This window comes from Pipistrellus kuhlii, unplaced genomic scaffold, assembly GCF_014108245.1.
Source record: "Pipistrellus kuhlii isolate mPipKuh1 unplaced genomic scaffold, mPipKuh1.p scaffold_m20_p_22, whole genome shotgun sequence".
Taxonomy (NCBI): Eukaryota; Metazoa; Chordata; class Mammalia; order Chiroptera; family Vespertilionidae; genus Pipistrellus; species Pipistrellus kuhlii.
In genome coordinates, this window is record NW_023425521.1 from 8,103,280 (window position 1) to 8,128,286 (window position 25,007).

The following is a 25,007-nucleotide window of genomic DNA, read 5'->3' on the forward strand; positions in this document are numbered from 1 at the left end:
ACATCTTCTCAGATGGAATTATGACAAGCACAAGACATTTTCATCTCACACTTGACACAACAGGAAACTAATTGAATTATTTCCCTGTTAGTAGAGGCATTTAAAAAAAAATGCAACAACATAGGGCTTACCTGGTATAAGCTTGCGTCAGCGCAGTTGGGTGGGTAGCCAATCCCAGGAGTTCTTAATCCCTTTAAGTCTAGGAGAAAATTGCTCCGGAGGGGACTGTAATCACATCGCATAGGAAGTTTTGTCCAGGGCCAGAGTTGGAGCAGTTTTCTTTCCTTTTCGGCAGGTTTGGGAGTAGGATGCCCAGGTTCTTTTCTAAGTTAGTAACAGTATTCCACAAAAATAAGAAAAAGTTCAGAAGAAAAGTACAACAGAGAAAGAAAGGAAGAAAGAAAAAAGTTTAAAAAATGTAAAGAGAATAAAAATAAATATGTAAATAAGAAAATTTCAGGACATGCCTTTTGCAAGGCATACTTGAGAGATACGTTTTAAGAATCCATCAATTCTTTTAGTAATAAATCATAAAATTTTAAAAAGTGAAATGAAACATTTATAGTAAGAAAAGTAATGCTCCAATAAAGAGAAAAGAGCAAATAAATTATTTAAGAAACAACATTCAGAAAACTTTAGTGACTATTTGGCCAAAATGAATCCAGTGCTATAGAGAAAATACCCTTTTTTGTGGTAGAAGATGGGTTCTGCTGACTATTGTATTATCTAAACAGAAATACTGAGATACTTTAAATGGAATGTTGATATAGACATATTAAAACAGAATTTCCCCCAGAATTTCCGAAATGCAAGAAATAGTCTTGGGTTATCTATCCATGGATTATTTCAGTTTATAAATATATGTTGTTAATCACAATAGCAATTAGTTCAAATATATTGAGGTACAATGGAAGCCTTGTGTTCAACAGGGATAATATCTCTATATATAAAAGCCTAATATGCTAAGTGTCTGCCTAGGTAATGATGTCATGTAGCAATGCCTGGCTTCCTCTCCCTAGAGTAGGGGTGTCGATCTCAATTAGAGAAGGGGCCAAAATCTAAAATCCAGCCTAAATCTCGGGCCGAATGGTTTACTGAACAGTCATAAACTGTCATTGTGATGGAAACGCAGTGGAGTGCAGTGATGACAGCGCGGTGCGGGCCACATTGCAAGGCCTGGCGGGACGGATTTGGCCCGCGGGCCTTGTGTTTGACACATGTGCCCTAGAGACTAGCCTCCTTGTAGTTTCTTCAGCCCAGGAGCACGACTTACTTTAAGCCAGGTGGAAACATTTCACACTTTAACCAAATATCTGTGAAGGGTTTTCCCGTGCCTCACCTCATTTGATCCTCACAGAAGTCGTGGAGTAGGTAGATAGGAGATTCTATTTTCTTTTCATTAGTCAGAAAACGGGGATTTAGAAAGCTTAGAAACTTGACCTGACTGAAAAGAAGTAAGAAAGGTAGACCTTGAAAATGACTTCAGGTCATTTTCACTGCACAGAATATATTAAAAAACAAACAAACTGCTGCACTTAAATATTTTACCCTTTGTTCTCCCTGTGTGATCTACAATAATAATCTGCTTTGTGTTGATATTTACTGCTGTGTTTCTGACAATTACCTGAAAGAGAAGTTGGGGTACTTCGATGGGCTGGAAAAAGTTTAGCTAAATCAGAAAGCAGGTCTAATTAAGCAAGTTTACTCTCTCTATATAACAGGCTAAGTTGACTCACACTTTTGCGATACATATAAAGCTCTCACTGGCACCAATTGCATGTGTGTTTCCATCTGTCATTGTCGATCATGAATTTGGTTGATAGTTCTATTACAGAGAAAGGGCAAATAGCCATATTAAAATATTTCTCCTAATTAATTTCCTTTCAATGTGCACAAATTTGTGCACCAGGCCACTTGTTTATTTACAACATTATGAAGAATTGCTTTTAATAAAGAATACCCTGGGGCTGGGGGCAGGCTAGAGGGGGTCAATGGGGGGAAAAAAGGGGGGGGGACATATGCAATACTGTCAACAATAAAGATTAAAAAATAAAGATCAACCTGATTAAATGATCAAACATTTGTTTGCCTACTGAGGTGGCAGCCTGGAGGCATTGCCTTTAAAACCTGTTCTCACGGGTCCCCTTCTTCTGCTTGAGGAGGTTAGCACCCTAGTGTCCTTCCTGGTTGTGGTTACAGAGCCGTCCCTTCTGCAATTAAGTTTAATTTCTCATGAACTTGCTCAGAGTGAACAATTCGGAATCTTAAACCATTCACAAGCAGAAGTGTCCCTCCCACGGAATGGCGGTCATCCCACAGGTGTTAGGGAGAGACCGCACAGTGGGTTGGCTGGGGCCACAGGGAGACCAGGAGGGGATCCAGAACCCAGAGACACTGCTGGGGAGGGGGAAGTGGGGATGAGGGAGGAGGAAGAAAAAAAGTTATGTATAGAAAACTAGAATTTCCACTGCCACCCATCCTAATTGTTATTTTTCAAACTAGGTTACAATGAAGATATTGGAAACCATGAAACAAACCCAGTAAAAGAAAAGAAAGGTAATTATATAATGTAGTGGGTTTTTTAAATATTAGAAATCTTTACATGAATAAAGACCCCTAGGAAAAGAACTAAAACGGTTAATACCTGTGGGTGGGTATTTCCCCACCTCTCTTAATGATGTTAGCGGCTGATAAGTAAAATGGACACTTTCTTCAAAGACACATCTAGTGTCATTAATGAGAAAGTGACCTAAATTGGGATAGGAGAGAACTGGGTTAGACTCAAAAAAGAACTTCCTAAATCAGAATGGACTACTGAATAAGGTAGGAGGATCTCTTTTCTCTTAGAGAGTAGAGGAGGAGGTGGGTATTTTATTTTATTTTATTTTATTTTTAATAGCATAGCTGCAAACCATCAGGTTGGACATCTTCAACTTAAGTTATATGTCAATTCTATCTCAGAGAAGCTGGGAGAAGAGTGTTAAGGGGCTGGTAAAAAAAAAAAAAGGGTGATGGTAAGGCATGCAATCTATTGAGCTTTTTTAAAAAATTTTTTTAAATATATTTTATTGATTTTTACAGAGAGGAAGGGAGAGTGATAGAGAGCCAGAAATGTCGATGAGAGAGAAACATCGACCAGCTGCCTCCTGCACATCCCCGATGTGCCTGCAGCCAACGTACACGCCCTTGACCGGAATCGAACCCAGGACCTTTCAGTCCGCAGACCGACGCTCTACCACCGAGCCAAACCGGTTTCGGCGAGCTTTTTAAAATTTTAATATAGCTTTATTGATTTTAGAGAGGAAAAGAGAGGCGAGAGAGATAGAAGCATCAATGATGAGAGAGAATCATTGATCAGCTGCCCACATGGGGGATGAAGCCTGCAACCAAGGCATGTGCCCTGACTGGGAATCGAACTGTGACCTCTTGGTTTATAGGTTAATGCTCAACCATTGAGCCACACCGACCAGGCTACTGAGCTTTTACTAACCCTCCCACTGCAGAAACACCAGGGACCCAGGCAGGAGGGCCCCTCCATGTTCCAGGGAGTGCTCCGCTAACACTGCCTTCCCCTGCCCGAGATTTCTCTCCCACTTAGAATGGAGATACACCTGTGCTGGCTTCCCTTCAAAATACGGAAAACTTCAATCATATGAATGGAAATCTAGAGTGCCGCCCAAGGCTCCCAAGGGAAGTCTGTCTAACCGCAGGGTGCTGTGTTTCCTTTGGCAGAGCCTCTGACCTTGGACGTGGAGTACACAGAAGTGGAAGTGAACTCCATTGAGCCTCATGAAGGTAAATGCCATCGTTCGAGTGATTCCTCACCCTTTGCTCTCTCCTGGGTAAGGTGGGCTGGGACCCAGGGACAAGGGACCAGTAGCCCTCAGTCACTCAAGAAGAGAGGTAGTCAGTCAGCAGACAGACCCGCTGAACATGCCTAAGGCAGGAGCAATGACCACACCCTGGCTTTGAGGTGTAAAATCTCATCAATTACTATTTAGCATACTATGAATAATGGATATGTTTTATTGAGCAATTTACTAAGCCCTAAGAAATGTGTTTTTTGAGACTTTTTGAAATCAGCCTCACTCCTGGGTTTTTGAGCTTTCTTCCAGAGGTATACCCCCTGGCTCAAACCCAGCATCCTCCTTAAAAAGTTGCTTGCAGACAGAGCTGTGTAAATGAAATGCATTTTGAGCGTAGTGGGTGCTTTGCTAGTTAGAGGAACACTTGGGAAAAGGCTTTTGAAAGCACAGAATCCCTTCCTGTGTAAATTAGTGGCTCTGGTTTTGGTTTTATGTGTGTGGTACCCTCAGGGGCAGGCTGGCCTGGAGGTCCCCGGTACTGTGCTGGGGAGACTGGTCAGGAGTGGGCCAGTGCTCAGCAAACACTAGAACATTCATCTCAGCGGCTGGGAAGCTCACAGGCTGTTGCCCCTCGCTGTCCCCTATCAAGGCAGAGGGCAGACAGTGTCCACTCAGCCAGGCAGGCCTGGAGCTGTTTTCCAGGACAGGCCAGCATAGGTTTAGCCAGAGCCAGATGGTGATGGCATCTCTCCTCATCTCTTTTTTTTTTCTTTTCTTTTTTTTAAATATTTTTAATTTATTTTTTTACAGAGAGGAAGGGAGAGAGAGAGAGAGAGCTAGAAACGTCAATGAGAGAGAAACATCGACCAATTGCCTCTTGCACACCCCCTACCGGGGATGTGGCCGCAACCAAGGTACATGCCCTTGACCGGAATCGAACCCAGGACCTTTCAGTCCACAGACCAATGCTCTACCACTGAGCCAAACCGGTTTTGGCTCTCCTCCTCTCTTGCTCAGAACTGGGAAGCATTTTGGGTTCCTTCTTTCTTTTCTCACTTAGGCTCCCAATACATGTCAGCAGATGTGTGCAGAGAGCCTTCCAGGTAACACGGTCCCATACAGCCTTAGGCTGTGAGCTGCCCTTAGGCTGGGCACCGTTCCCGTAGCCGGCAGTGAGAATGGCCCCTAGAGTTGGTGTGGCCCATGTGCACATCCTACTTCTAAGTCCAGACTGGACCTGGGAGGGGGGAGGGGGGCCTGAAGTTCTCTTCCTCTTTATTTCACTGTAAAATGATTCACTTGCTAAGTTAATAAATGAAGGGCCCATCATGCACCAGCAGCAAAGATACCTCCCACAGAGGTACAGCCAAGCAAACAAGGAACCAAAGAGTAAATCGTATCAGGTTATAGCAGGTGCTCAGAAGGAAGAGACGGGGTACAGTGAGAAGGCGTGACAGGTGATGCCTCTTCCAGCGTGTGTGGCCCCTGGAGGCCCGTTTGAGGGGTGGCATCTAAGCTGCAGCCTGAAGGGGCACAAAGAAGGTGGCCACGCCCAGAGGAGGAAGGACCCAGGAAACGAGAAGGGCGGCGTGAAGGTGGCCCAGAGCGTGGCTCACTTAAGGATCTGCAGAGAGAAGAGGCAGATGGAGCTGGGTGGACGGGATGGGGCCTCCTAGGTCCTCTTTGCATTCTGGTCTCAGTGGATTTGGAAGCCTGTAAGCAGGGAAGTGGCAGGTTCCAGCTTCCTTCTTTAAAAGGCAATCCCTCTGGCCGGTGTGGAGGACGGATGTGACGGGGAACAAGAATGTTATCAGTAGACAAGAGGGGGTGAGCGCAGTGCCAAAGTGCTGGCGATGGATGGATTCCAGGTATATTCTGCAGACAGATCGCAACACTGGATGAAAAATTTCACAGCCAGGGTGGGGGAGACAAAATTCCTTCATGGCTGGCTGTGATGTCTGAGATTGGGAGGAATATGCCCGTGGCGGCCACTGGTTCAGTTGGGTTAAATTCCAGGTGCCCAAGAGGGGGCAGCACAGGGCTCTCGTGCTCAGAACTGAGTCTGGGAAGGCTGTGGCAGGTGGGACTGGGAGGGGACTCCCTGCAGCCTTCCCTGGTCCAGCCCGAGCCCCTCCATCGCTGGGCATCCTGGGCTTGGTCTGCGGGGAGCAGCTTACTTCCTCCTCAGAAGAAAGGAGGATGCTAACAGAGGGCACTGCTAACCATGGCTGGCAGCTGGCCAAGTGTCCCTTGAGGGTGGAGGAGGAGCAGGAAGGAACTCGGTAAGCCCCGGTTCGCTGCCTGTTTGCTCTGAGCCTAATTGCTGGGAAAACCCCATGAGGTTGAAGCCATCTCTTTCTCTGTCAACAGAGAACAACAAGCCAAAATAAAGGCCCATCTGGAAATCTCTCTGACGGCAGAGACAAACAGCCTGCTGGCTGGTTTAGTCATTAGCAGGCAGCTGCTGGCAGCAGCTGGGGGGAGGGGAGTGATGAGCTGCAAGCTCCCGCCCACCACTGAGCTGGGAAGAACCAGGAGAGCCCAGGAGAAACCCCGGGGCACCATGAAGAGGCAGCCACCCTGCTGCCCAGGCTGGCCAGCCGTTAGGAGGTGAAAGGGGGTTGAGTGTGGCTCTTCGGGTCCAGAGGGTGATAGTGTCCCCAAGGTAACCAGAGAGGCCACCCCTGTGCACCTGGGGCAGCAGAGTTCACAGGGTGCCCAGGGCCCCGGGCTTAGCCCGCAGGGTCCCCTGCCCCTCCTCCACTTCCATGGGGAGCTGGGTCAGAGGATGAGCTGGCAGCGGCCTGGTGCGCCTGGACACACGGCCCTACAGCGCTGCTTGCACATCTATCACCCCGTAGCCTGGTCTCCTGAAAGCTGGTCCAGTTCCCCGTTTCCTCTTCTGCGGTGCCCGGCACACGGGAGCTGTTAGGATCACACTGAGCGAGGGGCTGGCCAGGCCTGACATTGAGCAGAGAGTGCCCTAGGGATGTGGTGGACCCCTGGAGCTTCCCTTTATACCCCCAAACCTGTGTGTCCCAGGGGGCGAGTGGCGTGGGCCTCTCCGCTGTCCCCTTAGGGAGGTGCCGGGTATCTCAGCCGCTCTGTGAGTCCCAGCTCCCGTTCCCTGCCACCGGGGAGTCGCCTTCTTCAAGGCCCTGGCAAGCCCCAGTGCCTCAAGTTCAGCGCGAGGATCTGACCCACCCCCAGGCTGTTTCTGGCATTCGGGTCCTGCCACAGAGCCCTCACCATTTCGGTGTGTAATGGATGACCGGGATTTTAATCCTGAAACCAAAAACCTCAGGGATGGGGCTGATTGTGCCAAGACCTTCCCGAAGGCCCTGGATCTTAGAGACACTTACAGGGACGTTGACGGGTGCCTTCGCTGTCACATCAAACCTTTCCAGGTGCCTCCAGGTAGCCCCGCAGGTGCTGGGGCGGGAGGTGCACAGGACCCCGGGCACCGCCCTGGAGGAGCTCCGGGGCCAGCAGGGGAGGCAGCTGTGGGGACAAAGAATGTCAGCGTGTCCTGGGACGTGTCCCCGGAGTGCTGTGAGGCACAGGGGCCTCTGTCACTGCCGGGGGCACAGGAAGGGGTGAGTGTGTGAGGGAGTATGTAGGTGTGTGACGGTGTGTGCTCTGAATAGAGGAGCCATGCTTATCTTGGGGCTTAGAGGATGAGGAGGAATAGTGCAAGAGAGAAAGGCCATGCAGGTAGTGGAGGGATTTGTGCAGGATCAGGGGCACGAGAGGGGGGTGTCCCTGGAACAGGGCGAGTTGAGGGTATCTTGGTGCAGTTAGAGCCCATGGGTATGCCCTGGCCATCTGCCACTGAGAAAAGAAACATCTACATGGCACTGGCTGTGGCAGCAGGAAGGTCTCACCCTGTTGGGGCTCCGTCTCCCAGTGTGCAGAGGGAGCGTGCTGGCCACATGGCATCAGATGCCTTTTCACAGGGAGGCTTCCGGGTGCTCGGTGCAGGTGAGAGGAGCCAGGGACGCAGCTGGGCTCCATCCTGTTCCCTGAGGGTCTGTGGGTGTGTATGTGAGTGTACGCACGGGTGTGCAGGCCTGTGTGTGCACACTATGTGTGCATACTGTGTGTGTGGACCATGCGTGTAGATGCACTAGGAGTGTGTGTCCGTGTGTGTGTGTGTATACAGGCAGTGCCTAATACTTAAACAGATGGCCGAATGGGTGCTCTTGGTCTCCCAAACCCTTGCGTCTTCTCTGGGTGGAATCCACACCCGGGGTGGCCCATCTGGCCTGCTGTTTCACAATAGCCCAGCCCAGAGGATCTCAGCCCAGTCTCATGTTAGGACCCCCTGGCAGCGCTTAAAAAATCACCAAAGCCAGGGCCCACCCCAGACAAATGCAAACAGCAGCTGCAGTGAGGCCCAGGTGTGGGCACGTGAACCTGAGCCGCCCAGCTGCCTAGGTTTGTAAATGGTCTCCGTCCCAGCTAACCCTCAGGCACAGAGGACACCCAGGCTGTCTTCCGGACCTCGGGCGATTGGGAAGCTGTAGCCAAGCCTCCGGGGGCACAGTGCCGCTGGACATGGGTCACAGTGGCCGGGAAACAGGGAGGAACCCTCCCCCTCCCCCTCACCCCTACCCCCAGCTTCAGACTGCAGTCCCCTCCGGTCCAGCATTCCCAAGGTGACCTATTAGCCTCCTACTTCCAGCTGAGTGACACTGGTTAGGCCAGGTCTCCTACAGCTGGGAAGTGGCGCTGGCTTAGTGGTGAGGGGATCGATCTGCAGGCGCTCCTGAAGACGGTGCTTGTGGGCTGGGGTAGCAGGGTGCAGCCTTCCTGGGGAGCCTCGGGCACTCTCCTGCTTCAGTAGTGGGCCCACCTGGTTCTCGGAGGCAGCTATTGACCTGTGCCTGGTCCCTTTCCAGGTCTGGGAAGGAAAGGCACGGAGACAGTGTACAGTGAGATCCGGAAAGCTAACCCCGGTGAGTGAGGGGCCCTGACCCCCGGCATCATCCATGAGGTCCTGGGAGTGGGCAGGCAAAAGAGGGAGCAAAGGAGGTCAAGAAGGGGTGCCACCTCTTACACAGAGTTGACTCTCACCAGGCAAACAGGCGCCCAGCTGCTGGGTGACTTGGACGGGAGTGGGTGCTGGCAACAGTGTGTGTTCTCAGGACACTCGGCAGAGCTCTCCTGTGACCCCTGGTGCTGAGCCCCCTGTCCCCAAGAAGGTCTTAGACAGAGTCGGCGCTTTGCTTTGAAGATGGTCAGTGGCTTCAGCCTTCCCGGGGGCATGCGGACCTTGGGGGAGGGAGTCGGATCTGCTCCTTTCTCTTAGCCTCTGCCTAGACCCACTTCCACTCCCACCTCCCCGCCTGCTGGTGAAGAGCTTCTCCTCGACCAAGCGCAGTGCCTGGCAGACATGGAACCGGGATGCTCCCAACCATCTTGTTTTTTGTTATAATTATAGTATTCCATTCTGCAGAAATGAAATCTACAGAGGTTACTTTTAAGTTCTGAAAATAAACTGCAACCTAAAAGGCATAAGCATCCTGGGGGAGACAGTTGCTAGAGGGGCATCTTCCTTTGAACAACAGACCCCTATTTAAATGAATTCTTTGGAAGGGAATTCTTAAAAGGGGGCCTGGGAGACTCAGGAAAGCCCAGCTAATGCGAGTGTGGTCCACAGGCCGGAAGCAGCCATGGTCCCGGGCCCAGCCCGACCCACAGAATCACAGTCGCCAGAGTCTGGACTCTAGCATGTTCCCAGATGTTTCTGATGCTGACATCATTTGAGAAGACAGGTAACTGTCTTACCTGAAGAGCCTACTTTTTCTCTGAAATAGTAATTTTTTTTTTTTAATGCTATTTCATGGTTGGAGCAGAAACTCAGCCCCTTGTAGGACTCAACACTAAGTAATTTTTGAAAACCATTTGCAGGGGAATTTTTGACTTAAGTACCTGATTTTGCATTTTTTCAATATATTCAGAGCTAGTAAAATGTAAATTTGGAAATAAACAGGCTTTCTCTGTTCTTCTCTCTGTTCGTCCATGTAACAGAAAGCTAAAGGTCAGGTAGGGTTCAAGGCTGGTCCTGTTCAGTAACTGCAAAAATGTCTCTTCCGCTTTCCTCATGGTCCCAGACATGGTTCCCTTGTAATTGCTTTGGTTCTGCAAACGCTCACATTGACTGAGCTTTTGTGCCAAGTGGTCTATGTTACATGATCTCTTTCAATCCTCACAATAAATCCCATTTTACAGATGAGGATACTGGGGCATAGAGAGGTTAAAATACTTGCCCGAGGTCACACAGCAAGCAAGTCCCTGAGAACTGGTCCACCCCAGAGCCAGGCTCCATGCTCCTGACCCCTGAGCAGCACTGTCTTTGGAAGGGAAGCCGGTAGGCGGTCAGGCCGCGGGGATAAGGCCTTGGGGTCTGCAGTCACCTAAGGCTACCCCTGGAGGCCCCTTCCGGCTGCGGAAGGCCACGCCCAGTGTGGATTCCCAAGGGCTGTTGTTAGAGGCCCTGCTGAAAAAAGACAGATTAACAAGAGGAAAACGAGCAAGTGATTAAAATGTGTGGCTCATTTAGCGTGTTAACCAAGAATAATAAATTCTCAGAGAAGTGACAAAACAAAGGAAAAAGGGTTCCAGGGTAGAGAGCTGTGGGAAGGTAAATACATGGGGGACACTCCTTGGGGTGTCAGGCTTATTTGTGGGTGTCCACCTCGGCACCAACTTTTCCTTGTCTTCATGACCATAAAACTTCCTGGGACCGGGGATGTATGGCAGTTCTTAGGTCTCAGAAGTTTCTGCTTTTACTCCGATAAGAGGAGTTCCCAGTTGGCTTCTTTGTGCATCCGCCGATTCTCTGCTTCCAGCTCTAAATAACTGTTGTGCCAAAGTGGCAGTGGCGTATCTCGGGGCGGTGTGTTCTGGTTTCCTGCATCTGCTCTGAGGCAGCTGCTCAAGTGGGCTCTCCCAGGGTCCCCAGGCCGGCTCCAGGTGCCGGATCCTCAGTGCCAGGCTGTCCGAATGTGACTGCTCCCTCTGGCCTTGGGACAGAATGGACCGCAGGCACCACAGCAGCCCCGGAGGGAGGGATTCAAGACCGTGAAGGGCCCTGTTTTGTTGGGAGTCCTCAACCTCTCCAGCTGTGTGACTTTGATCCTTTGACTGAGATGCCTAACGTCTTTGAGGCTGAATTTCTTCAATTGTTAAATGGAGATGGAATGCAGCTTAACAATAACCCACAACCTTCGGACCAACTTGGAGATGGAATTCAATGAGAAAGGGGGATGAGACAGGATCAGGGGAGATGGTGCTAATTACTCACCCCACGAAGGCAGTCAGTGTATTATCGCTACTCTATAGCAAGCATCCAGTCTGTTTTAGCTGGAAAACACAGGAAGAACTAGAACCCCAGGGGCCAGGGTGAGACCAAAGCCATCTCCCCACTCCCAGGCCAGGGGCTCCCATCTGGGCCAGCAGGGGTCAGTTGGGCTTGGTTCCCGTCCTGGAAGCCAAGGCACTTCCTGTTTCTGTTTCCCTCTCAGCTGCTGCATAGAGGCCTCGGTTGATTCCTCTTTTCTTTCTCTTCCTCTTACTGTCAGATGCTCACTCAATTCTCAAAATCATCATAGGGCCGATGGGGAATCTGTTATTTCTCCTGCTCTACAGAGGAGGAAATGGGTCTTTGGTGCCAACGCCAGCAGTGGCCCAGCAGGGACTCAAGGCAGGGATCCTGGCTGCAGAGCCTTCACACATCCACTGTGTATAAACCGATTGACTGAGCTTCTACATTTTCCTGCTTTTTTGTTTGTTTGGTTGGTTGGTTGGTTTCCACATTATCACCAGCTTAATTATAGGATTCTACTCTCTCTAATTCAGGAGCTAAGGGTAACAGCCTGGTCTGGTCTAGTCTGGGGGACTCTGAGTGAGCCATGGAACCTCTCTAACCTCGGTCTCTGAAATGAGGGGCATGGGCTTGGATGTAGGACAGGGATTTCCCGGTTTGTCTGAACACAGGTGGCATGGCACCACCTCCTGCATTTCCCACTCAGTAGGTGTGGAGTGGGGCTGAGAGTTGCATTTCCAACCAATGCCCACAGCTGCTGCTGGTGGTGGTCTGGGGACCACACTTTCAGAACTGCCTTCTAGATCAGGGGTGGGGAACGTCCAGCTCCAGAAATCGTTCGGTATGGCCCTGCCAAGGGCATTAGGGGTGAGTTAATTAATTGTTTACCAAATATAGCAGGTTAATTTTTTATTTATTTATTTATTGAGTTTTTACATTGAGGAAGAGAGAGAGGAATAGAAAGCTAGAAACATCGATGAGAGAGGGACATCGATCAGCTGCCTCTTGCACACCCCCTACTGGAGATGTGCCCGCAACCAAGGTACATGCCCTTGACCGGAATCGAACCTGGGACCTTTCAGTCTGCAGGCCGATGCTCTATCCACTGAGCCAAACCGGTTTCGGCTATATCTGGTTAATTTTTAAGTTGAAAATGTTGTATGGCCTGAGAATGATGTTATAAATATCCAAATAGCCCTTGGAAGAAAAAAAGGTTCCCCACCCCTGTTCCCTTGATTGTGTATACTCTGAGTTCTGCTTCTTGTGTGAAGGTGTAGGGTCTTCTTGCCCTCAATGATCTGGAAGGATGGCTCAGGGTGGACAGCAGAGATAACCGTGTGTGTGTGTGTGTGTGTGTGTGTGTGTGTGTGTGTGTGTACCACAATAAAACAAAAGCCCTGGTGGGGGAATGGGTCTCTGGATAGGTCCGTGAGCAGGCTGAGGGCAGAGCTGAGTCTTATCTGACCTTTCCTTCTTAATTTTTCATTCTTCCCCACCTTAATTTCTCAGTGCCCCAGCGTCTTCCAACGGGCAGCACTTCAGGACTGGCTATTTCGGGAACTGGCTCACAGGGCGTAGTTCTGGCTCTTACACCCTATTTTCCCCTGAGTGATACAAAACAAACTGCTTTTCTAGATAAGCGACGGGGCACAGGGCAGGCCTGCCTCCACGGAGCAGCCCCAGGGCAGGGGCTGGCTGAGAAGTGTCCTGACTGAGACGTGATCTCATAGGCGGTGGGAGGCACAGGTCCTTGTGACCTTAGCTTTAGTCTCTAAGCTCGGCTTTATTTACTTCCTTACTTATATATTTATTTAGAAATGTATTTTTATTGATTTTTTAAAATATTTTATTGATTTTTGTACAGAGTGGAAGGGAGAGAGATAGAGAATTCGAAACATCAATGAGAGAGAGTCATTGATCAGCTGCCTCCTGCACACCCCCTACCGGGGACATGCCCACAACCAAGGTACATGCCCTTAACCGGAATCGAACCCGGGGCCCTTCAGTCCCCAAGCCGACGCTCCATCCATTGAGCCAAACCGGTCCTGGCATATTTTTATTGATTTTTAGAGAGAGGCAAAGAGAGAGGGAGAGATAGAAACATCCATGTGAGAGGAACATCATTGATCAGTTGCCTCCTGCACGCCCCCTACTGGGGATGGAACCCGACCCTGGGCATGTGCCCTGACCAGAATTGAACGCGTGGCCTCTTGGTGCATGGTTGATACTCAGTCCACTAAACCACACTGGCTGGGCTTATTTATTTATTTTAACTGTGGTACAGTATACCTCACAATTGCCATTTTAACCACTTTTAAGTGTGTACATTACAGGGGCATTAAATCCATTCACAATATTGGACAACCATCACCACCATCTATCCCCACAAGTTTTTCGTCTTCCCAAACTGAAACTTCATCCCCAATAAACAAAACCCCCTTCTCTCCTAAGCCCCAACAACAACCAGGCTCCTCTGTGCCCCTGTGAGTGTGACTGAGCTCTGCCTTTTCATCTGTCAAAGGAGGTGGCTGAAAGCATGATCTTTGTTGCCTGTCAGTGATAACATTCAGAGAGTCTCAGTGTCCCGGTATTTGGAAGTGACAGTCATGGTCATTGGTCTATGCCTCAGTCAGTCTGGAAGCATCATCCCCCTGAACATGTTGGTGAGGAGGGGGTTGTCAGTCACTTCTAGGAGTCACTCCCTTAGTCCCAGTCCTAATCCTTTACCCACCCTTGATTCCAAGACCACATAGATATTTGCCTTGAAGCCTGAGTTTCCCCTTCAAGTCTAATTAAGTTAGGTATCTCAGGGGCCCAGTAACTGGGTTTCTGCTGCATTCACGTTGGCCAGAGTCCTTGAATGGTTCTCTGTCACATGCATGCATACAAGTCCTTTGGTTGATCTCTCCAAAGGAGAACATGCTACATAGGAGATGGAGACCTGGGGTTTGGTCTCAGCTCTGCCCTTAGCAGGTTATATGACTTGCCCCCTCATTTCTCAACCCCCTCCCATCCACCAGTGGTAATTTTCTCATTAATTCTCAACAAAATGCCCTGACCCATGTAGAATTACTGTAAACACATCCGTGTACGTGGCCCTAAGGTGGATAAAGAAGGGCTGTGGTAGGCAGATGGGTTCTTTAAAATTAGGAGGAGGGGACCCCAGCAAGGTGGTTCAGTTGGTTGGAGCGTCCTTCCATACACCAAAAAGTTTGCAAGTTTGATTTCCAGTCAGGACACATATCCAGGTTGTGGGTTTGATACCCGCTTGGGGCATGTATTGGTAGACAATTAATATCTCTCTCTCTCTCTCTCTCTCTCTCTCTCTCTCTCTCTCTCTCTCTCTCTCTCCCCCCCTCCCTCCCTCCCTTCCTCCTTCCCTCTCCCTTTCTCTCTCTCTAAAAATAAACAAGTCCTTGGGTGATGATTAAAAAGTATGATAATAATGAAGTAAATAAAATGAGGAGGAAGGGGACATCTCTTCCAACTCCATGTCTCCCGCTGAGTCATGGCCATGGCCATGAAAGTCTGCTATTCTGTCCCCTCAGAGCCTACCATATGTTGATATATACTTAATCTGACATCTTGTCCCAGCAATTACTCTTAGTCTATGGCAAGGAAACCTCTTGGTCTTTGATCTTCTCCCCTTTCCAATTATAAGATGATGGAAGCATTGAACAGACCATCCAACCTCAGAGGGAAGGTTGTGTGTGTGTGTGTGGGGGGGGTGCAGGGTGCAGTGAGAGATCAACCAAAGGACTTGTATGCATGCATATGACTATAACCCATGGACACAGACAGTAGGGCATATGCTGGGGGGGGGGGGGGGGATGAGGGGGGGAGGGAAATGACCAGGGAGAGGTCAATGGGGGAAAAAGAAGACATATGTAATACTTTATTTTTTTATTTTTTTATTTCTTTATTTATTATTTTTCACAGAGAGGAAGAGAGAGGGAAAGAGAGTTAGAAACATCGATGAGAGAGAATCATCGATTAGCTGCATCTCGCACCCCCCTTCCCCCACTGGGGATGTGTCCGCAACCAAAGTACATGCCCTTGCCGGAATCGAACCCGGGACCTTTCAGTCCTCAGGCCGACGCTCTATCCACTGAGCCAAACTGGTCCCGGCTACATATGTAATACTTTAAATAATAAAGAATTAAATTAAAGGGGGGGGGGGAGATTATTTGTTGCTACATGTTAGGGAAGGAAGGAGAGGGGTGCCCAAAACTAGAAAAATTACATCAGAAAGAAACCAAATTGAGAGCTTTTGTTGTGTCTGTAATCTTGTTTCTTAGGGAAATGGAGAAAATACTGAAATATCTCATGACTACATCTGCAAGCTTAGCACTTGAGGTTTCCCAAAGTTCTTGTTCTCCTTTCACTTATTTGCAGATCTGAGTCAGCAACAGGCGCTCTAGTTATGGTTTATGGTTAGGCAGAAGCAGTAATGTAGTGGTCTGAAGAGGTGAGCGGTTAAAGAAAGAAGCCGAGGTAACAGTGTGGTGCCTTTCTCTTAACCTGTAAGCAGCCCCGATCTGCCCCCATCCTGGGGCCGAGGACTTTGTGCAGGACCGTCTGTTACTCCCCTGAGTTGTGTGCGTTAGGCGGCAGTGTCTTCCCGGGGCTTGTTCCTGCCTCTGGCGCTCTGGGTTGCAGGTGACCTGGAGTCAACCCCACCTCACACCCACCACTTCTCTGTCTGGTCCTGGCTAAGCCAAGGGAGGATTTCATTTTCTCTCTCCCCCCCCCCCCCTGTGTTCTCCTAGAGAAGTGAAAGCAAGGTAGGGAGTCTCTCTGTAAACTGGTGGTCCATGGCTCTCAGCAGCTCCCTCCGCCTGGCTGAGCCACGACTGTGTGAACTGTAATTTCTGGCCAGGAGAGTTTACCTCTGATTCGGCACATGTGGGCTCCAGCTAATTCTGAAAATACTTTATAAAGTGGCTCATAGGCCATCCAAAGCAAAACTCATTAGCCCATGTCTACACTGGATTTTGAAACAGAAGGGTAAAGTGGTTTCTTACAATTAGCAACATGGTCAAGTTCTTCCCAGTGAAAGAACTCCAGTGAGTGAGTAGTATTCCAGCGCTTAGAGCAGTGGTTCTCAATCTAGGCGACATTTGGCCATGTCTGGAGATATTTTTGGTTGTCATAGCTTGGACGGAGGGGGATTCTATAGCATGTAATGAGTGGAGGCCAGGGATGCTGCTGGACACCTCCCAGTGCACAGGGCAAGTCTCAAATCAAAGACTTATCCAGACCAGGATGCCGAGAGTGCCAATGTTAAGAAACCCCGGCTTAGAGGCATTCACCTCCCGCCATCTTCCAACAGCAGAGCTGGTTTTCCTCTCTAGGTGCCCTGTGCCCACCTTGGGAGGTGTCTTGGGCACATCCCATCTGACGACTCCAGGGCCTGGGAAAAGATACCCAGTCCCACTCCAGACACTCACCTAAGCCTTTTGGGTCAGACAGAGCCCGCCTTCCAGCCTGAGTATCTGCTCACTCAGCCTCCACCTTCTGCTTCCCTTTGCCTGGGATTCAGACTTACAGATGTTTCTTAAGGGGGAGAAACCCAGTAAACAAGAGTAGCTGGTCATTCAGAAAATAGAACAGAGGGCCTCCGGGCATGTCCCCCACCACCCCCACCCTGTGAGGCCCAGAGTAGCCAGGCTTGGACTTCGAGAGGGTAAAATGTTCTCTGTTAGGGGTGAGGGAGAGGGAGGAGGACACTGCTCTCCAGATTCTATTTTTGTTGTGGTTCCTCTATTACCACAAAGAAAACTACAGAAACGTGTGTACAGAAACTTGGTGTATATCAGCAGACTCAAAAGTTAGTGTTTTGTTCAGATTGCTGTAGGAAACATGGACTGAGGCTTTCCCCCTCACCCGTCTCATTCCAGGGCCTCTGGGGCTTTGAGGGAACAGGAAGCATGGGGTCCTCTGGGTCCTCCCAGGTCAGATTTGGGGTGGGGGTGGGGTGCTGCCCGCCTCGCTCAATGTGTGGAAGTTTACACAATGGCTCAGCTTCTCGGTCGGGCTGATTCATCCATTTGGCCATTGCCGCCTGCCTCTGTCCCGGCTGGGACTGAAGGGGCCCCTTAGCACTTCTGGCCCTGTTTCTTCTGGAGGGGACACACAATGGAGCGGTGATAAGACAGGGCTCGAGGGGGAAGTGGACTTGTGGAAACAGGATATTTCTAAATCAGAAAAAGAAAAAGAAGGGTTGTACAGGTGGGCCCTGAGACGGCCCAAGACTCGGGCGGGACCAGGTTTGAGTTTGGGTGGCTGGTAGAAACCTAGGCCCCTTGGAGAGCTTCCACCAGTAAGACTGGGGACTCGGGGAGGGGTTATGGCGTTCCCACCTTCACCCCATAGCCATCAAGAATGGCAACCACCCCCAATTCGAATCTAAATCTCCTCTCGGGGCCTTCCTCAGGTAACAAGAGGTCCCTGTGGCTTCTCCGTCTTTATGTCTATGGCCACAGTCTCAAGGAATCAGCCCCAACATGTGGGTCACTGACCATTCAGAAACTCTGCTATTAGTGGGGCAAATCATACCCCTTTCTTTTAAAAAAAATATATATATTTTATCGACTTTTTACAGAGAGGAAGGGAGGGGGGACAGAGAGCTAGAAACATCCGATGAGAGAGAATCATCAATCAGCTGCCTCCTGCACTCCCCTCACTGGGGATGTGCCCACAACCAAGGTACATGCCCTTGACTGGAATTGAACCTGGGACCTTTCAGTCTGCAGGCTGACACTCTATTCACTGAGCCACACCGGTTTCGGCCATACCCCTTTCTTACCTTGTAGTGAAAACTAACTCTTAACTAATGCAGTCAGGGACAATTCAGCCTTCTGTTCTCATTGATTTTCCCTTTAATATATTTTTAAAATTGATTTCAGAGAGAGGAAGGGTGAGGGAGAGAGAACATCAATGATGAGAATCATTGATCAGCTGCCTCCTGCACGCCAGGGATCGAGCCCGCAGCCCGGGTGTGTGCTCTGACCAGGAATCGAACCATGACCTCCTGGTTCATAGGTCAGTGCTCAACCACTGAGCACACCGGCCCGTCTCATTGGGTTTTTCTTACTCCTACTCTCTTCTTCCTGACATTTGGCCAGGGCCATTTTCATCACTGAAGCCTGGCAGGGCCAGCTGGTCCCAGCATGCACTCTGGCAAGAAGACAATGTGGTCTCTGGACAGTGGAAGCGAGTCTCTTCAGGGACAGGAATGTGGCAGTGCTGCCCTCCAGACCAGCACTTGGGCCACAGATGCCAAGAGTGTCAGCAATGTTTATACTTTCTGCTCCGCTGATTCCACTCCGGGGAATGGCCAGGCTAGTAAGGCATATGAAAACAGCTTTATTCCCAAACAAGATATTGGCAGCATTATGTAAAATAGCAAAAACTTGGAAAGAACCTAAATTATTAAAGTAAGGAACCGGATAAGTAAATAAACATCCATCAAATGATGATTATGCAGCGGCTAACAATAATGTTTAAGAAGGTGCCAGAAAATGTTTACAAAATCATGTTATGTGAAAAAGATAGGCTATGAAATGGCAGGCGCTGTATTATTATAACTCCCAAAGGAGCCTACTGGTGGCAGAAAAGAGGAAAAGTATAAACTGGGTTCAAAAAGTAGAACTGGAGATACTTTAATCTGTTACTTTTCTATGATTTTCAGTTTTGTTCTTAAAATAATAGGCGGTACTAATTTAAAAAAAAAAACCAAACTGTTTAAAATGTCAAGTGAGCCCTGGCCAGTGTGGCTCAGTTGTTGAGGTTGAGTGTTGTCCCCTGCACCAAGGGGTTGCTGGTATGATTTCCATTCAGGGCACATGCGTGAGTTGCAGGCTCAATCCCCAATAAGGGGCATGCAGGAGGCAGCCAATTAATGTTTCTCTCTCTCCCTCTCTCTGAAATCAATACAAACATATATATGTCATTTAAATGTCAAATAAGTTGGCAGGGGCGTGGTATGCTTGTCACATGGAGCCACAGGGCCCAGGGGAAGCTGTCTGCGCAAAAGAGCCATAAACCTGGGAACCCAGTAAACTTGTGGGTCCGGCATCTTCTGCATCATCTCCCCCTTCCCCTTCTGGGATCAGCCCCTGAGAAGTTGGGGTGGGAGGACCCAAACATGCTCTCTTTGCATTGCTCACTTCCCTGTTACCCTTTGTTTTACAGATTTCATGGAAAACAGATATTCTGTAAGTACACATTTTATATACATTTTTTAATATAGTCCACTGAACAGTGAAATATTTCCAGACTCACCTTGATTCTGCATTCCCACTGATTACACCCATGTACTGGCCTCGTCTGTTTCAGACCAGGAGCCCTGGGCCCATGGAGATTGGGTCATTAGACCAGCCAGCTTTGTGGGCCAGTTGTGATGTCAAATATTCTCTCCCACTGTTTCCATCATTACATCTCAGCCCTCATATGAAGGGAGACCTTGGAAATCCCCTCCCAGAGAACTGGGAATCTAAGACACTTAGCTCCAAACAAGCCAAGTTCATATTTCTTGCTCATCCAGGGTCCAGGCCTGGGAAGAAGGCTTGCAGAAGTCCAAGTTCAAATGTTGCAAAGACCCATCTTCCCCTGTCTTCCTACTCCCAGCCTTTTTATGAGCCACACAGCAGTGCAGATTGCATCTTCAGAGATGAAGAGTTTGCCCACTAAACTGTTTCTTTAAGGTCTGGGAAGAACTTGCAGCAAGTTAGTTAGCCCTTCCAATGGCCCCTGGCTTCCTTTCTTTGCCTGAGTCTTCCTTCTTATAAAACAGAGAAGTCATTGTGCCTTTGACAGACAGGAAGCGCTGACATCCTTATTGTGGAGGAAAGCTATCAATTTAAAGACAAAAGGAATGGATGAATGTCTTTTCCTAACCCATACCCACCCAGACTTCTGAAATCAGAGACTTAAAATTATATATTTTATTGATTTCAGAGAGGAAGGGAGAGGAACAGAGAGAGAGAGATAGAAACATCAATGATGAGAGAGAATCATTGATCGGCTGCCTCCTGCACACCCCCCACCAGGGATTGAACCCACAACCTGGGCATGTGCTCTGATCATGACCTCCAGGTTCATAGGTCAACATTCAGCTAGTGAGCCAGCCAGCCAGGCTGAAATCAGAGACTATTACATCGGAAGGGCAGAGAGCCCAACTGATAGGTGAGAAAACCGAGACCTAAATTGGCAAAACAGCTTGCCCAGGGTTACCCAGCTAGCTCATACAGAGCCAGGACTGGAATTTTAGTGTCCAGGCTCCCTCCTCCCCAAGCCAGCCCACCACACAAGGCTCCCTCCAGGAAGTGACGTCACCATCCCAGCCATCACGGCCTCGGAAGAGTGGAAGGTGAGACCATTGTTCCCTGGGCAGTGTGGGAGCCAGATACGGAAACGCTGCAGTAAACACGGCTGTGTCCACCCAAGGCAGGTCTGCTGGACCTGCAGGACCGACTTATTTATCTTCAATCCAAATGGTCTCTTGGACAGAGGCTCGAAGGTCCAGGACAGACAGAAAGTTCCCTTTCCCCAGAGCCCACCCAGGACTGGTCCTGCTCTTCAAAATACTCAGGTCTTTTGGTGGGAGAGCAGGGGTTCCCAGCCATTGGAAGGAATTTTGAATCTTTAAGTGAAAGCGTTTTGTTTATAAAAGAAGCAAGTATGGTTGCCCTAATAATCAGCTGGTGGGTGAGGGGCAGGAGAAAAATTAATTGAATTGCCCAGCAGGGAAATGGGAGGGGATTTCCTTCCTGAAATCAAACCTGGCAATCATTCCCAGTTGTTTAATGGCAAGGGCTTCTGAAAACATATTGGAGGAAATATCTTAACAATGAGATAGCCACTCAGCCAAATACCAATTTAGTATTGTTTGACTTGCTTCAATGGCACACTCTGACTTCATTTTCCTCTGCCATTTTCGCCTTGTTTATAAATGGTATTTGTGGCGGAGGGAGGCAGACAGATAACGTGGAAGAGAACACCCAGTCCTTAGGCGAAAGGGGGGAATCGGGGCCTGCGTGGGTCTTGGGATCTTGGAAAGAACCTTGCCTTCTTACTGAAGAAAGGCAGCTCCTATAATATTTACAACTCGCTTCCTCCCCGCTGGGAGCCGGCGAGCAGCAAGGCTGCGATAGGCATTGCCCAGGAGTTGGGATCAGGAGATGGGAGTGTGAGACCCAGTTCTCCAGACATCCTTTGGGCGATCCTGTCTTCCTCAAGCTTTCTGATCTGTAAAATGGAGATGACAACATCAGAGACAATAATTACCCATTAGGACTTCTTCAGTGTTAAATGAGAAACGTGCAAAGTCCTATGCCAACCATCATTTGAAAGCTAGTTTATGATCCATTTTGAAGTTCTTTTCATCAAACGCTGTGGCGGTTTGGGTGTGGATGTGGGCGCTTCACATGGCCTTGAGATGCCCCCCGTCACAGAGGGACAGGGCACTTTCTTACGCAAGTCACAGGATTCAGCCAAAGCCAGGCATAGAGTTAGGGTCAGAGACCCCATGAAAGCTGGACTTTTTTCCTTGTTAGCTGCTTATCAGCCATGTGCCTTGGGCAGATTTTTTCAGGGCCTCCATTACCTCACCTGTAAGTTTTAAAGTCCCCTTCCCCGGTTGTTGCAAGAATTAAATGAGCACCTAGCACAGACCTGGCTTGTTGGAAATGCCCATCAGGGGCATAGTCTAGAAGCAGGAAGTAGAGATCCCCTGGGGGTGTTAGAAGCAACATGACCTTTGGCCAGAAAGCAGGGCGATCTCTTCTGTCTGCGTGGCTGGCGGCTGGCCTCTGATTTAAGCACAGGCCTTAGATGTGAGCGTGTTCACCTTTACTTCAAAATCCCCAGGCACAGCTAACGGTGGCCTAGCCCTTCCTGTCTGCAGGGCTGGGCCGACAGCAGTTCCCTACGTGCTGGCTTCCCTCGGAGAAGGAGAGCAGAGGTGACTGGGGAGGGACTTGGTCTGGGCCCTGCAAAAAGACTGGACACCAGGGTCACCCTCTGGTGGTGGAGGAAATGGGGTGGGGGTAGCTGCCAAGGCTGGCGGGCCTCCAGCCCCCTGGAGCCAGCACAGCTCCTTGGCCCGCCCGCAGGGTCTCTCCTGGCAGAGGAGAAGGTGGAGGCTGGGACTTCCACCTGAAGCCCCTCAGACCTTCATCGTGCTCCACCTCTGAACTCCTACTCATTGTTAGAATCTCTTCTCCCTTCTAGTTCACAGCAGTGTTGTTTGTGGGTGTTGTTTGCGGGGGGGGGGGGGGGGGGGGGGGGGAGAGGGGGGAGAGAGAAGCCTGTCAGGTTCTTGCATCCTCAGCATAGAGAACTGCCTGGGTAAGATGTGGGTCTGGTCACTGATGGGTGGGCAGGTAACATAAACACCGTATGAAGCAGTTAGAGAGCACTACAAGAAGGTGTATGGAATCCCTTTTTTTATTGTTACAAAACATACATGAAATAAAGTGTACCATTTTAACCATTAAATATTTTATTGATTGATTTTATAGCGAGAGAGGGAGAGAGAAAATGAAAGAGAGAGAAAGAGAGAAACATTGATTTGTTGTTTCACTTACTTATACCTTCATTAGTTGATTCTTGTAGTATGTGCCCTGACCAGGGATCGAGTCTGCAGCCTTGGCATATTAGGACAATGCACTAACCAATTGAGCTTCCTGGCCCACTTAACCATTTTTTTAGAGTAGATTAATTATTATTGTTGCTGTTGTTATTATTGATTAAGGTATTCCATATGTGTCCTTATTCCCCCATTGGATGAGGTGCTTGAGGTGGTGGTCTGCTGTGCAGCATGTACGTGGGCAGTCGAGGCTGCAGGCCCTGCAGGGCAGGCATGGAGCGCGGGGGAATGTGTGTGGGCGGTGCCAGTGGGTGACAGCCTTGCTTTGGAGTTCCTTTGAGAAGCGCTGTCTGTGTTTCAGCATGCCAGTCTTCAGTCCTGAAGGGTGTGACCATCCTCGCCTTGTGTCTTGTCACTGCAGAGAACGGAAGGCTCCCTTGACGGCACTTAGGACTGCGAGAGTCGACCCTCGTCCCCCGGAGGACCTCCACATTCGAAGAAGAGCAGACGATTCCCGATCCCAAGAGCTCTGTGCGCTTCCTTCTGAGCCTGCCCTGCCCCCACTGAGCACAGCAGCTCCTCCGGCCATGCCACCAGTCCCTCCCGCCGGCTCGCTGCATTGATGCTGGGCGTGAAGAGATCCGGAGGGGCTGGCTGACTCCCCACAGGGCCCGCCTCCCCCCGGTGGGAGCATCCTGGGGAGGGCGAACAGCAGCAGGAGGTTCGGAGTCAGCAGGCTACTGGGATATTTTGAAACTTGAATATGTTGTCTTGTACAGAGATGAAAAACTATTCCAAGTACCTTCATACACAGAAACCTGGCTTGTTTTGGGGGTTTGATTTATTTTTAATTTTTTATTTTTGTAGTGGATCACTTCTAGCAAATGGCCTGGCTTAGGGGCTAGTTGTGTTTGTTTTTTTTTTCTCTCTCTTTGTCTTTGGTCCTTCAAAGGCCTGTAGTTCTGGATAGTCCTTGCTCCTTGGAAGTGCATAGCACTGAGCGGACAGCTGCACCCTGTCCTCTCTGCAACCTTGCCCGACACAAATGGGAAAACAACGCTGCTTGGAAGCAGCCCCATTGATATGTCAACTTGAAGACAGGGTTCACCCCGGGCAATGCACCAAACAGAAAACGGAGCTGGACAGCACAGATGTTCTTAAGCTGTTTTTCTCTGTTTCTTTTCCTCTCCCACGCTGAAGGCGGAGCCACAGGAAGATGGTTGCCTACAGCAAATATTATTTTTAATAGAAGAATGAAATGCATATTTTTCTTACTAATTTTTTTTTATTTATTCCTTGCTAAAGAAATGGTCTCCTGAGGTCTTACGATGTTTCCGATGGTGTCTTGAGTGGGCGAGTGAGAGAAAGGCTGCCGCCCTCTCCATTGGAATCTCACTAGCGAGCACACCAAACCGAGACCGCTCCCTTCAGCTGCCCCGGTGACACAGCTGCAGGCACTCTGGCGGGTGTTGTATTCAATAAATTTGATCTTTATTCTTCAAAGACCTGTGAAATGTCATCTTCTGAGAGGCCGCATGCATAAAGGATAGCTGTAGTGCTCACAGACTCCGCAGGCCTGCTGACATCATAGAGAGAACCAAGCAGGTCCGGTCAGCAGAGGCCAAGGGCCTCTGTGCCTCCACTGAAGTCAGGGCTGGGGGTGGCCCGTCTCAAACACTGAGTCGTTAATATCCATTGGCCGGGGCTTCCGTGTTTGCTGCCCACTGGAGGCTCCGAGGCTGTCCTGGCAGCCAGCGTTGACAGATTGAACAAAAACCAGCAAAACCTCCCCAAACTCGGGATGCCCGGTTAAATTTGAATTTCAAATAAATGAATATTTGAGTATAAATATGTCCCATGTAATGTTTGCTACATATTTATGCTATAAAAGTATTCATTGACCTGAAATTTGCATTTAACTAGGATCCAATATTTATCTGGCAACCCTACCGGTAAAGCACCCTCCCACCCTCTAAGCCTTGGGATCCATGTTCCTCAGAGACCGCAGACCTTGCCACCCCTTAGGCCGGGTTCCCGTCAGAGCACCACCCCCCTGGGCCTGAAGGCAGGGGGAGATCCGAGTGCGTCCTGGCTCTGCTAGGTTCCAGCTGCAGAAACTTGAACTTCAGAGCTTCCGATTTTTTATCTCTAAAGTGAGATTAAACGAATGGTTCGTAACATTGACAGGGTTTAGACTCCTTTGAAAATACGATGGGAGCTATAGAGGCACAAAGTTGTACCACACACCAAGTTGTGTCCCAAACATGTTATACAGCTT

At 49.3% G+C, this 25,007-nt stretch overlaps 1 protein-coding gene across 11 annotated transcripts in view; it reads left to right on the forward strand.

The window, feature by feature from the left end:
* PECAM1 (platelet and endothelial cell adhesion molecule 1) overlaps positions 1 to 24,232 on the forward strand; it is a 53,865-nt gene extending 29,633 nt beyond the window's left edge. For 3 of the 11 annotated variants that reach the window (XM_036450944.2, XM_036450939.2, XM_036450933.2), the window contains 3 exons: positions 2,503 to 2,556; positions 3,733 to 3,795; positions 12,646 to 12,866. In XM_036450944.2, the coding sequence (XP_036306837.1) occupies positions 2,503 to 2,556; positions 3,733 to 3,795; positions 12,646 to 12,851 (323 nt within the window). In that variant the 3' untranslated portion in view covers positions 12,852 to 12,866. Of the gene's footprint in view, positions 1 to 2,502; positions 2,557 to 3,732; positions 3,796 to 8,707; positions 8,765 to 9,468; positions 9,584 to 12,645; positions 12,867 to 19,332; positions 19,356 to 23,150 lie in introns of those variants that run through there. The other 8 variants (XM_036450934.2, XM_036450935.2, XM_036450938.2 and 5 more) reach the window with 8 other exon arrangements.
* Positions 24,233 to 25,007: the final 775 nt, after the last annotated feature.